Source organism: Lontra canadensis, unplaced genomic scaffold (genome assembly GCF_010015895.1).
Source record: "Lontra canadensis isolate GAN:19392208 unplaced genomic scaffold, GSC_riverotter_1.0 scaffold72, whole genome shotgun sequence".
Taxonomy (NCBI): Eukaryota; Metazoa; Chordata; class Mammalia; order Carnivora; family Mustelidae; genus Lontra; species Lontra canadensis.
Window position 1 is genome coordinate 1983199 of NW_022631066.1, and position 14566 is coordinate 1997764.

Consider the following 14566-nt stretch of genomic DNA (forward strand, 5'->3'; position numbering starts at 1 on the left):
CTTTATTTTAAAAATTTTATATGCATTGTGGTAAGAAAAAAATCACTTAAGAAAAGATAATTTATTATAGATTCATACATTTCTCTCTTTTAAAATACTTTTTTGATTATATGGTAAAATTTCCCTCAAGAGACTTAGAAGTTAGGTTTTGAAAACAAAAATCTATGTGGAGTAAAAGTAACTTTTTCTTCTCTCTTCATCTTCTCAAAGGAAAACAGAACTTTACAGAAGATTATGTTGGTATTGGTTACATTTTTTTGTTTGTTTGTTTTGTTTGGGGCCTTCATTTTGTCTTTCAATATAAGAGTTATGTTAATGCTACAGTAACTTTCTTTTTATATTCTGAGCTTCCAATATCAAACTAACTTCATTTTCGCATGAGAGAAAATCTTCTTTCTTCCTGTAGGCCATATATTGAAGTAGAAATGGGGGTATACTTAGCCCTAAAACAGCAAATGCAGCAATGACATACCGATGATGTTAGAAAAGATACATGATACATAATTTGAACAACCGTTTCATTATTACGCAGTTTATTATTGTAGAAACTTTGTAAAGATAAATTCCACACTACCCTGTAGAGTTTTAAACTTAACGCCTGAGTTCTGACCTTCAATATTAAATAGAGATGTAGGCCGTTTAATCTCTGCAAAGATTTTTTTTTTTTTTTTTTTTTTTTTTTTTTTTGTCCATGAAGCATCTACGTCTGTGGTCAAGGGGCAGGTGTAGGCAATTCGCCAGGGCGCCCGCTTCCTTCTTAGTCTGGCATTGCTCTGGGGCGAAGGCTCATTATGTCCTAAGCATGGAAGGTTATAACCAGGGGGCGCTCCTCCTCCCCGAGGCTGCCCTCCAGCTAGGGGCGCAAGGCCGGGAAGACGAGGGTCCCGGCGCGGGGAGGGGTGCTCGCGTGCAAAGGGAGACGCTCAGGAACCCAGTGAGCGCTCGGGCCTGGCGGGAGGCTGAGCGCAGAAGCCCCAGAGAACACAAGGTGAGGAGAGCCTGGGGCAAGGAGGGACTTCGCAGGGGTGTCTAGACGAGTCCAGCTTTCTTGGGGACATTTCAGCGGCGGCCTGGCCCATGGGCGTCCGGGACAGAGAGCGCCTCGTCCGGCAGCGAGGAGGCCGGCGGGCCGTGGGAGCTGGCCACGTCCTGTCCGCAGCCGCCGCCCGCCGCGTCCTGCGCTCCGCCCGCCCCTCCCCCCGAGGTCGCCATGGCAACGGACGCCGGGTTCTGGACTCCCAAACTCCCGCGAGCCCGCAGCTGCGCGGGAGGTCCACGGCCCCAGCCGCCAGCCCCCGGCTTCGATGGAGAGCGAGGACGACACGCCCGAGACCCGGGAGTGCCGGAAGATCCTCGAAACCCTCGAGTCGACTATTGAACAATTCCGGTTCAGCCCCAGGTGACCCGAGACAGCCGCCGCGCCCCCCGCAGCGCCACCTCCCCTTCCTTCGGGTCCGCCCGCCCCCAGCGGCCCCGCGCGCCCCGCGCCCATTTCTCGCGACTCCCTCCCGCGCTCCAGGCCCGCAGGCCGGCTGGTTTGATTTCTTAAGTGTATTCACATAAACTGAGAACGGGGACTCTGGAGCCACAGTGCCTGGGTTCAAATCCTGCGACCCTCTCCAGGGCCCCTGAGTCGGGCGAGTGCCTTAAAAACTTCTGTCGCAGTTACCTCATGAGGAGACAGCCGTGAGGGCGGTGGACGGTGCTACTTCGTAGTTCAGAGAACCTGAAATGAGTGCATCCGTGTAACTTGTTTGCAAGAGCGCGATATGTATGTACACATAGTACCCTCTAGGTGTTGGCCAACATCACCTTCATCCATCCATCCATCCTTCCTTTCTCTTTCTTTCTTTCTTTCTTTCTTTCTTTCTTTCTTTCAGATTTTATTTATTTGACAGAGATCACAAGTAGGCAGAGAGGCAGGCAGAGAGAGAGGCGGAAGCAGGCTCCCCGCTGAGCAGAGAGCCTGATGTGGGGCTTGGGATCCCAGGACCTTGGGATCATGACCTGAGCCAAAGGCTTTAACCCACTGAGCCACCCAGGTGCCCCTTGATCCTTTCTTTACATTTCCTTGCTCTCATCATCCTTTGCTCCCCTCTGCCCACATTTGTCTGTTTGGATAATGTAGAGTTGATGGGTCTGGGAAAATGTGTTTTTCCTTCCAGAAACCTGTTAAAATCAGTAAGTGGCCAGCACTAGGTCAGCTACTGTGCAAGCACTTCAAATTCCCTAAGTCAAGGGCTCCATGGTGCCAGGTAGGCTGGCTTGGAGGCAAACCCGGCACCCTGAGGCTCCAGAGTGAGAAGAAAGGACCAGGGTGGTACTGGCCATGTGGTGGGGACTGACCCAGGGAGTCCGTGCTGCCCGCTCAGCGGAAGGGGGTGCGTTTGTGAAAATAGATCAGGGTAGACCTAGGATTGGTGGTTGTGGAAAGCACATTATTGGCAGCGGCCCATACTAACACCAGGGGCACAGTGTCTAACCTGTTCTGCTTGTTTGCTGATAGCAATGACTTCCTGCCTTGGATTCCTGGGCCTTGCCTGGTGTGGAGCTCAGCAGCAAAACACACCGGCTGCGCCCAGTGAACAGAATGAGGGTGCCAGGTGCTCAGTTAATGCGCAGTGCCTGAACAAAGGACCCACTGATGCCAGTGTTAATTTCTCTTCCCCCACAGTGCTACAGGGGGCTGTGCTAGTGTCTGGGAGGCGGGAGAGGCAGGAAGTGGGACTGCAGTCCTGGGTTTCAGGCAGAGTTTGGCACTGGGCAAGCAGCGATCTACAAACCCTCTGAAGGCCCGCCTTTGTCAAGTTTATATTCCAGTCAGGAAACCAATGATAAGCAAGCAAAGCATGTAATAAAGAAGTTAGTGGTACGTGCTAAGGAAGGAACAGCGGGGAGGGAGCAGAGGCACTGGTGTGCCGGGCAGGAAGTGGATTGTAATTTTAGATACTGTGGCCCAGGAAAGCTTCTCAGAGATGATGTTGGGGTGAGGACCTGCAGGCTTGACGGAGGAGCCATTCTGATGTATCAGGGAACGAAGTGTTCTAGCCAAAGAACAGGAAGCAGGAAGGGGTGGGCCCGGGTGTCGCAGGCCCAGCAAGAAGCCCCCTGTGGCTGGAGCCCAGGGAGAAGGGGACAGTAGAGGAGAGGTGAGAATTAAGGGGACCATGCCAGGCAATGTCACTGACTGGCTGTCCCACAGTTTAACTCAGTTCTGACACTCTGCTACCTAGAGATGGCGTCACATAGCACAGGTGAAGGGCCCAGCAAGGTGGCAATTGCAAGTCAAGGTTGTTACCTGTGCTTCTGACCTTTCGGCCTGAAGTGAAAGGTTCCTATAACCCCTGCTGTGTGTTCGGTTAATTTCCTAGAGCCACTCATAGAACTCAGAAAACCAATTTACCTACAGGTGACTTATTACAAAGAATATTAAAGGATACAAATGAAAGGTCAGATAAAGAGATTCTTAGGGTGCGGTCTTGAAGGGTCTGGAGCACAGAAGCTTCTGTCCCCATGGAGTTTGGAGTGTGGCACCCTCCTGGGTCCCGGATGTGTTCTGCTTCACCCACCAAGAAGCTCGATGAAACTTGTAGTTCAGAGATTTTTATGGAAGCTTCATTACATAGGCCAAATTGATGAAATCATTGGCTTTTGGTGACTGGGTCTAACCTCCTTCCCCTCCAGAGGTGGATGTAGAAGTGGGACTGACTGGTCCCACCCTCTAATTGTGGTTGGTTTCCCTGGCAACCAGACTCCATCCTTAGGGGCTTTCCAAAAGTGCCCCCATTTAACATGGACTCAGCCCTGGTTCAAAGGAGTATGTTATGAATTACAAAAGACCCACAGTTCACCTTTTTCCACAGAGACTATTTCAGGAACTGAGGACAAAATACCAAATATAATAAGAGATGATCCCATTGCTCAGGTCACTTAGGAAATTCTAAGATTCTTGGGAGCTTTGAGGCAGGAACTGTGGATGAAGACCAAAATATTTATTTCTTATTATAAATCATACTATCAAAGATGGGAAGCCATGAGGGGGGATTGTGCAGACAAATGATTTGATAGAATGAATCTTTCAACAGGATTACTCTGGCTGCCGTTTTGATAATAAGTTATAATGAAGATAAGGGCAGAAACAGGGACACCAGTTAGGAGATGGGATAGAAATAATTTTTGCTTTGCCCTTGTAGGTTCTTGGATGAGATCAACATCATTATAAAAGACAGATTAATAGGAGAAGAATAAAATAGAAGTTTAATAGCATGTATGCCTCTTGTAATCATAGGAGATAACCAGGAAAACAGAGTAACTCCCAAAATGGCCCAAGCCACCCCATTAAATACCATCACCTAAAGACAAAGGATGGGGATTGGGTTGAGGGTGAGTTATGGAAAGTTGCCAGGAAAAGCACAGTAAACAGAAGTAGGGCTGTTATGCAGATTTTAATTGGTGCCTTCTTTATTGATAAGATTCTCCTGTGATTTACTCATCCTTTTCTTCCTGGTATAGAGGGAGACACTTACAAATGGGGCTATCCTTCATTAATGTAAATTTCTCTTCCAAAGGAGTAACTTCTTATTTGCAGAACTTCTCCTGTGTCTGCAGTTCTCAAAATAATTAGCTCAAAATAATCCTTGTGCCAAAGAGGCATATTTTGGGGTGCCATATTCTGCTACCCTTCAAGTCGGATGTTCAAGAAGAGAGGTCCAGACTGGCTGTATCAGTTTGGGAGTGATTAGCACAAAGAAGGTTGTAGGGGTGGAGGGCTTGGTGAGATCACCTAGGAAGTGGGAGTGACAAAGAGACGTGTCTTCTTCGAAGAGGAAAAGAGGGAAGCAGTGTTTTCCTTATTTAAAATTGAACAGTACACCATAGCGAAAGTTTAGCACACCTAATATCATTTTCTCCGACTAATTCATTAATAAGCATTTGTTAGGATAGATTATTCTGGGATCCAGTGAGAAGTGTCATTGCATTCTATTAATAAATATTCATGGGTCTGTTTTCTGTGCTAAATTTACATGTTAATTTCCTATCTAGTTTATTCAAAAAACATAATTGTCATCTTTCCAAGACTGTATTTTATGCATAACAGCTAAGCCATTATTCAGAAATCGAATTGCCGGGACTATAAATAAGGCCTGTGTAGGAGCCACTTAGCTAATTTGTTGTGATGTGGGTTTCATTCTAGGCAAGGAGGTTGCCATTTAAAATCAGAGACATTTGGAATTTGACGGGAAACTGAAGAATGAACCTTCATGTCTCACTTAGATTCTGAATGAGCCAGATCTTTCTGAGTCAACTATACAAAATTTAAGACTCAAGGGAACTTAGAGCCATAAGCCTTTTCTCCCTAGGGATGGAGAATTGGGATCTGTTCCTTCAGGCTTATGATTTTAGAAGAGTTCTTTCCTCTCTTCAAACCTCGAGTTCTGTATCTTTGAAACAAGAAAGTCAGTCTCCCTCTTATGAGATTATTGGGAGGATGACCTGAAGGGAAAATGCGTGTATTAGTGCATATATCTTAACAAACCACATGGGACAAGTTAAGCACTCAATAAATAGTGCTTAATATAATTAACTCTGTAGGAGGTATCTATCACATTTTTGGATTTGATTTTAAAGCATTGTATTGTAGTGTTATAATATTAGGATACCATATTAGGAATAACTAAAAACATTATTCCAAGTTTTAAATCATATCCTGAAAATATATGTATTTGGGGTGGTTTTCTTACACTTGTAACTTATTTTTTTCCAGCTTTATTGATATGTAATTGACATGTAACATTATATATTCATAATAGCTACCCACATTCCCTAACCTTACTGCCCACAATAGATTTTTTGCTTAAAATGGAAAAGAAAGAACATACGTGTTCAAGCTTAAAGAAAGATGAAGTTGTATAGTTAAAAGGAGCTGCTTGGCATTGGGGAGGCTAAATGATTGCATTTGTAGACAAGGAGGATGAAGCGTGAGGTCTGTTAAATGTGCAGTGTTGTAGAATATAAGGAAACAGGTTAAGTGACTATTTGTATTTATTATGATGATCTAGCACTCAGGATCTAGACCGGAGCCAGAAACCTCACCAGTATGTGAATGGGGAAATATTTCCTGTTCCTTATTAAATATTAAGAAGTATTGGGGAAAAAAACAAAGAAGAAGAAGAAGCATTTTTAACTAGTAAAAGGCAGTAAAGGACTCTGTGCGGTCTTGTAATAGCAAACGCAGAATGGAGCTGTGATCCCCAAGGCAGGAGAAGAGTAAACAAGAAAGGAAGTAAGAACTCAGAAGACCCTCACTCCCCCTCGATCCCACTGCCACCCAAGGCAGAGATCAAGATGTCTTGGGAGAGGACTCGGCTGGTGGCTGAGAAACTTGTCAGAGGGTGCTGGCCCGAGCTGGGCCACCGGGTGGCTTATTGAGCGGCTGAAAGATACAGGCAGACTAAGGTTCCTCACCCAGCTGGGAGATCCAAATCTTCATTCCTGAAGGTTCTGTGTTCTCAAAATTAACCCTCCTCGGGCGCCTGGCTGACTCCATCAGTGGAGCCTGCAACTCTTGATCTCGGGGTTGTGAGTTTGAGCCCCAGGTTAGGTGTAGAGATTACTTAAAAATAAAATCTTTAGGGGTGCCTGGGTAGCTCAGTGGGTTAAGGCCTCTGCCTCTGGCTTGGGTCATGATCCCAGGGTCCTGGGGCATCATCGGGCTTTCTGCTCAGCAGGGAGCCTGCTTCCTCCTATCTCTCTGTCTGCCTCTCTGTCTACTTGTTCTCTCTGTCTGTCAAATAAATAAATTTTAAAAATATCTTTAAAAATAAATTTAAAAATGTTCCCTCTACCCTTCAGGTTCTTGGCTGAGACTCCCTGTAATAAAAGATTAACAGGAGAAAAACAAAGAGAAGTTTAATAACATGTATACCTCCTGTATACATGCAAGATACCTAGGAACATTTAGTAACTCCCCGAAATGGCCCAAGCTACCACTTTTCATATCATCTCCACCTAAAGGCAAAGACAGTGTTGGAGGGTGAGGGGGAAGCCATTATGGGAGGTTGTCAAGCAAAGCCCAGGAAAAGGAGGGCGCTGTTGTTATGCACATTGAAGTCCTTGTTCAATTTCTGGAGAAGGAGTGGTCCTCTCTTCCTGGTTCAGCGGGGGAGACAGGCTTACACATGGAGATACCCCTTATAAATGTACGCATCCCTTACAAAAGGGTGACTTCTACTGTGTTTTCAGAGCTTCTCCTATGCCTGCTGGTCCTTTGAAATACCTACCTCAAGACAGTCCTTCTGCCAAAGAGGTGTATTTGAGGGTGGCAAATTCTGCTCCCCTGTGGCAATGTAGAGAGCAAAATGGAGTCTCTCACGTCAGGCAGGCCTCTGTCAAGCAGTGACGCAGACAGACAAAGTAGTGCAGCTGGGAGACAGCGCCAGGACCCACGTCCGCTGTCGCCAGAGGCCTGCGGAGACCCACACCCAATTCAGTCCCTTTACGCGGGGAAGGATTCTGCCAGAACACCCTGGGACTCTTCAGGCCCCTCTGTGTCCGACCACTTAAAAAAGGTAACTGCCGCCAAAGGCTGTGCCTGATGGATCTCCAGACAGAACCGAGAACCTTCCCTGCTTGAACATCAGAGGCAGTGAGTGCCGGGAGCTGACCCAGACCAGACCCGTGCGTCATCTCAACCGTGCGCCCATAGACTGACTTCCTGTTTGGGTCCTTAATTTCCTAAGCCTTTCTGATCCTGTTTGTCATGTGGCTTGTCTTCTGTCCTGCTTTGTGTGCTCTGTAGGCAGCCAAGTTTGATCACAGGGTGAAATGTCATTGAGTCTAGAATCCTGAACCTGCTTTATAATTGTGATTTAAGGGTACGGGGTGGCTGAGTGGGTTAAGCCTCTGCCTTCGGCTCAGGTCATGATCTCAGGGTCCTGAGATCGAGCCCGGCATCGGGCTCTCTGTTCAGCAGAGAGCCTGCTTCCTCCTCTCTCTCTCTGCCTGCCTCTCTGCCTACTTGTGATCTCTGTGTGTCAAATCAATAAATAAAATCTTTTTAAAAAAATTGTGATTTAACTTTGCTTTACGATTGACTAACGCTGACATTGTGGAAAGACACAACTCATGTGTGCGTCTCCACAGCGTGCTTATGACAAGTATGGAAATGCAAAGAAGCACCCAGAGAATCCCCTGGGTTCCAGACATAGAGTTCGCTGACTCTGTTGTATGCCAACAACCCACTTGCTGCTTCGTACTCAGAATCAATCACTTCAGCCAGACCCCATTCTCTGCCTTCTGGTTCAATGGCCAAAGGACCACCAGGTGGGGAACTATCAGTTCAATTAAATCTCATCGAATTCAGTGGAACTATTGTATTTCCGGATGAAAACATTCTTCCTTTGAGAACTGAGACCTCCAAGCCAGCAGATCATAAAGTTGCTGGGACAGGAAGCGATACTTCTGGGAGCTGGTTATCAGGTATGAGAGAGAGAGGAGCCGCCTCCACTTCTGTCTCTGGGTTCCTGGATGGACCTGTAGCCATGGGAGAGACAGCAGCCCATACTGATTCAAAGCATAGACTGCATCCTGTAAGACAGAAACACATCTTTTCATGGATCTGTCTCACAACTGCCATAATCAAATCCTCAGTAAGCTTTGAGGGGCCAGCCCGTACTGGGTGATGGGATATGTGATAAGACCCATCCTTTCCAAGGGCATGAGCCCATTGCTGCACTTCTTTTGCTATGAAATGAGCACTTTTATCAGAAGTGAAGATGTGCACGATGTCATGATGGTGGATGAGGCATTTTGCAATGGATGGTGGTTCTGGCAGATGCATTATGGTCGGGGAATACATATCCATATCGCTAGTCCTATCCATATGTAGACATCGCCGTAGAATACGTAGTCTACCCCGGGGAGGCTGATGACAGAGGTTCAGTGTTACCAGGCGGCCACCAGGTGGCTGGCTATCCCCACTGGTTAATACTGGCATATTAGGGACTCACTGTTGATCTCTGTTGTTGGTCTCAGTGCTTGCCGCAGCCAGGCCAGACTTAGTAAGGTGAAGTCCACATTGTTGAACTCCATCCCTGCCACCATTGCCATTGCGTTCAAGGGCCACTGAGCGAGCCCTGGGATGGTTGCGGAAACTAACCGCTATCCAGAGTGTGTCATTTCACCTGCTTCATCACTGAACACTTTCTCTGTGATGGATGCCCCGTGGTGAGTATCCAAATGGAGCACAAGTATCTTTATAGCCTGTGCCCGTTCTTTTATTTTTTAAAAAACTTTATTTATTTATTTAGAGAGCATGAGTGGGGGGAGGGGCAAAGGGAGAGAAAGACTCTCAAGCCGACTCTGCACTGAGCACCAGAGCCCGACATGGGGCTTAATCTCAGGACCCTAAGATCTTGACCTGAGCCAAAACTTGAGTTAGACGCTTCAACAGAGCCACCCAGGCGCCCCTAACCTGTGCCCCGCAGAACTCTTCCCCAGACTTTGTCACCAGTCTGTCAGTCTTCTTCCTTCCAAGTTCCTGGCCATTATCCACCTAAAATTTTAGCAACAGTGCATAAATTAATACAGAGACACAATTCTGGCGAGCTCTCATTCAGAAAAGTAAACAGGTGAATGTACCACTTTAATTCTCTTCAGAGGAAGGATTTTCCTTCACGGCTGTCCTTCAAGGTCACTTCTGAGCGAGGCTGTGGGACTGTAGGTAGCCCCCTTCGGACGGCAGCACCTTCTGTTAACCAGGCCTGAGTCTTTCCTTCCTCAGTCAACTTATCAGACAGAAACTTCCCATGAGGCTGTACCTATGGATTCAGGGGGACGAGGCAATGGAGCAGGGGCTAAGGGCTCCTGGAAATGCCTTTCCTTCTGCTTGAGCCTGGTGTCTTATGTCACTTCCATCTTATGAGACTAAAGCTGCTCATGCCCAATTTTATGATTTGGCGGGTCAGATAAAACCCTATTTATCATGGGAAACTCAGGCCTGATGACTCACGTTCAGGCATTCAGTCTTTTGCAGGCTCAATAGCAAGCCAGGGCTGTTTCTCAAAAGGAGGATAGTGATCTATACAAGAAGGCAGAAGATCTGCTCGAAAATCCTAGACGTCTCTGCTATGATTTTCTTGGTGGCGCTTGCCAGAAGATCACAGATAATTCCTCTATTTGTCATAGACAAATAGTGCCATTATCTGCTGGATCACAATGCCCAAGTGAAAGAACAGCTTGTACTACAGTCTAGATTTCTTTTATTCCAGGCTCCCAGAAAAACTGGCAGCCTTACCTGTGGCTTGGAAAATGGGTTGAAGTAGCGCGCACAAACGTGCTATACGTTGCTCCCAGTAACCTTTGACCAACACCTCTGCATTTCCCCACTTCTCAGCCTCTGCAACCACCAATCAACTCTCTGTTTTTGTGAGTTTGGGTTTTTTAGACTCTCTATATAAATGAGAACATACAATATTTGTTTTCCTCTGTCTAACTTATTTTACTTAGTATAATGCCCTCAGTGTTCATCTATGTTGTCACAAATGGCAGGATTTCCTTCCTTTTTTTTAAGGTGGAACAATATGCCATTGTATATAAACATTACATTTTCTTTACCCATTTATCCATTAATGAGCACTTGGGTTATTTCCATGCCTTGGCTATTTTTTTAAAGGATTTTATTTATTTATTTGACACAGATCACAAGTAGACAGAGAGGCAGGCTGAGAGGGGGAACCAGGGTCCCTGCTGAGCAGTGAGCCTGATGCGGGACTCGATCCCAGGACCCTGGGATCATGACCTGAGCCAAAGGCAGAGGCTTTAACCCACTGAGCCACCTTGGTGCCCCTGCCTTGGCTATTTTGAATAATGTTTCAATGAACCTGGGGTTGTAAATATTGAGATAATGACTTAATTTCCTTTGGATATATACCCAGAAATGGGATTGCTAGTATATAAAGTATCCTATTTTTAATTTCTTGAAAAAGTTTCCTTTTCTTAATCAAAATTCCACTGACCAGCCTTACCTGTCACCAATGACTCCCACCTTAATGAGTCACCTTGCTGGTGATTGCCAAATGCTGAAGCTCTATTTTCCTCATTTTTTTTTTTTACATTTATTACATTTATGTACCGCATCTCCCAGTCATGCTGGCTCTGTGCTACTGCTCCTGTTTGTGACACTACCCTACAACATTCTTGGCAACTAGGCCCATTGGCCTTTTCCTCTTCATGGCTCCCAACCTTTCTCACCATGGAGAAATTCACTCATGTCATTGACTCCCATGTTGATTTCTCCACTCTGGCAAGGGAAGGGCAAGGACGGAATAGGAAGATGGAAAAGAAAGTGCCTACATGTGACTTTAATAAGTGGAACCATGGGGAGACTATATCTTAGGTTGAGGGTACTGCCCAGGTATAGATATATTTTGAGAACATTTAATAGGTGAGTATGGTACATCAGGCCTATGTAATGAGAGGGGAGTTTACCCCTGCTTCCGAATATATAACATATTTTTGTTTACTTGCTTACTGGTTGCCTCTCCCTTTAGAATGTAAGTTCCATGAGAACAAAAACTTGGACTTGTCCACTCCTATTATCTTTGGTGCCAGAAACAGTGCCTGGCAAACGTTAGATACTCAGTTATTCTTTGTTAAACGCGTAAAGCTCAGACAAGCAGTTTGCACCCATATTTTGGAGATCAGAATAAGCAGACTGAATTTAGTTGTCTTGGACAGGGAAGGCTATCAAAGTCTTTATAGCAGGATAGTAAAACAACCTGAATGTTAGTAAGATACCTTTAGGGACCATGGGAATGATAGATTAAAAAGACAAAAATTTGGAGGCTTGTAGTAATTTTAGGAAATGTTTATTGTCTATATTTTGTGGGATACTTGTTTGAAAATATAATGATTTTTATGTTGTGTTTTAAAAGATTTCCAAATGTATAAAAAGAATTTCTGTAAAACATGTTCTAGGAAAAAAACCTGCGACATGTACAATTTGTTATCAATAATAGTTGTCATCCTAGGTGCCTCGGTGGCTCAGTGGGTTGAAGACTCTGCCTTTGGCTCGGGTCATGATCCTAGGGTCCTGGGATCGAGCCCTGTGTCAGGCTCTCTTCTAGGCGGGGAGCCTGCTTCCCGCTCTCCCTCTGCCTGCCTCTCTGCCTACTTGTGATCTCTGTCTGTCAAATAAATAAATAAAGAAAGAAAGAATAGTTGTCGTCCTTTGAAAGTATCAAAAACATTTTCCCTGAAATTTTATGTGATCACCACTTACAAATTGGTCTTCTCTTATTTCTTATAAACTGCTTTAAAACATATGTTTTAAAACTTTTATTATAACTGGTCATATGATTCATCCATTTCTATAGTGTAGTCCATTATCATACTTATTTTTAACATAATAGTTATAATTTAGTGGTAGTTTTCACACATGATTTTTGAAAATGGTTACAAATCTTATATGGACAAAGCTTTAAATGTTGACGATCTTTCTAGTTAATTACTATATCTTAGTCTTAAAAAAATTCGATATGGGGGTGCCTGGCTGGTTTAGAAGAGCTAGCAGCTCTTGATCTTGGGGTCGTGAGTTTGAGCCCCATATTAGAGATCACTTAAATAAGTAAAAAATTTAAAAAAAAATTAAAATTAAAAATTCAATACAATTTATTGAGAGGACTTTGTGGGTCAAGACTCTGTAGTGTGTGAGATGTTACCCTACATAAAAGCTAACAAGTTTGCTTGTCTCATGGCCATTAGCAGAAGACCCCAGACTCCTGGGTCAAAAACAAAAGACTTTATCATCATCGCAGAAACAGTATCTAGACCTTTGTATTCATTTGTGTTGATTTGCCATGCCTCTCAGTGCCATGAGGGTGACACCAAAGACCCGTCATGGATACGTATACACTCAGAGTGTTGCATTAAAGGATGGGATCCCAGAGCTCCCCACTTTCATAGTAAAGAGTACCAGCCTGCTTCTTGGCAGTAGAAAGGCATTACCTCATCCTTGAAGGTTGCTCAATGCAAACACAATTCTGAGAATGGCCTGTGTAAAGAGTGGTCAGGATTTTGCATTCTTGGCATATGCAGAAGGAATGTGCAGAGCCACTTGAGGTCCAAGGAGATTGCCTCTTCCAACAGTAGTCTGATAGTGAGAAAAAAAACAACAACAATGTAGGCTCCTAAAATGAAATTAGAGCAAATCTAAAATAGAATTTTCTGTGGAAAAGCACCAGAAATATTAGTTGAAACTGAGCTATACAACGTTGCTGCTGTTCCCTGCCCATTAGATAACGCTACTGATGAGATCTGTTAAGGGGTTGATATTGACGAATGTATAGAAGATTAGTTGAAAACTGAGTGGGGCTAATCGAAAATCATTATATTAAGTGTTAAACATTTTTATAAATTTAAACTTAGTCTTTCTTGGTTGAATATGACTATACTTCAATAGTTTTTTACAAACATGATGAAAAAATGATGATATTTCAGAACACAGTAGTTGAAAGTGACAACTGCCTCCCCAGCACCGACAAAAGTTAGCATTTCTTGAGGACTTACTATGTGACATGCATCATTCCAAGTACTTCTAGATATCAACACAATAATCCTGACAATATCTATGAAATAGGGACTCTTGTTTTTCACAGGAGGAAACTAAGGCACAGAGAGGTTACATAATTTACATAATGTCACATAGCTAGGGTATCAGCATGCTTTTAGCCCTGATCAACAGAAGCTCTCACGTTGGTGCATTTATTATATGACATTGCAGGAAGGCCAGAGGTATCACAGGTTTTAGGGCTAGTTGAGTCAATAGCTAAACAAAGTTGTTAGTCAAAATTATTTCTGTATTTTTGTTTGTTTTAAAGCTCATCATCTATGTACTGGCTGTGCCCTTTGGCTGGCCCCACTTGTGGTCACCAGATGGCTGTGGCACTTCCCGGCATCACTTCCACACATGGCAATGTTCAGAGTCACAGAGGAAACCTCTCCTTCAGTGCCCCGGTGTAGGAGCATGAAAAGCTTTACCCCAAGCCCCCCAAAAGATCTTTCCTCATGCCATTCTTGCCAGAACCAAGTTCCATACCCACCGCTGAAACAATCTACCCAGAAGAGTGGGATCTTTGTGGTGGGCTGAGACCAGACAAGAGTTACTCTTGGCACTTGGAATAGGATCACCCTGCCCTGAATTCTGTGGGACGTAAACCTGAGATTCTGCCAGCAAATAAAAAGGAGAGAAAGGGTTGCATGGGGTGCTCCCATCAGGGTCTGGTCCAGCTGGTCAACAGACAAGGGAAGACAGAAGCGCACTCTGTCTTCAGAGCCTGCACTGAAAATCTGCTAATTCTTTTTTATTTTTTTAAGATTTTATTTATTTGAGGGGCGCCTGGGTGGCTCAGTAGGTTGAAGCCTCTGCCTTCGGCTCAGGTCATGATCTCAGGGTCCTGGGATAGAGCCCCGCATCGGGCTCTCTGCTCAGTAGGGAGCCTGCTTCCTCCTCTCTCTGCCTGCCTCTCTGCCTACTTGTGATCTCTGTCAAATAAATAAATAAAATCTT

General features: G+C 44.8%; 1 protein-coding gene across 2 annotated transcripts in view; it reads left to right on the forward strand.

Annotated features, from left to right (window-relative positions):
• The first annotated feature begins 691 nt into the window (after positions 1 to 691).
• CUNH10orf67 (chromosome unknown C10orf67 homolog) overlaps positions 692 to 14566 on the forward strand; it is a 145966-nt gene continuing 132091 nt past the window's right edge. The window contains exon 1 of one of the 2 annotated variants that reach the window (XM_032880822.1): positions 692 to 988. In XM_032880822.1, the coding sequence (XP_032736713.1) occupies positions 692 to 988 (297 nt within the window). Of the gene's footprint in view, positions 989 to 1271; positions 1400 to 14566 lie in introns of those variants that run through there. The other variant, XM_032880820.1, reaches the window with a different exon arrangement.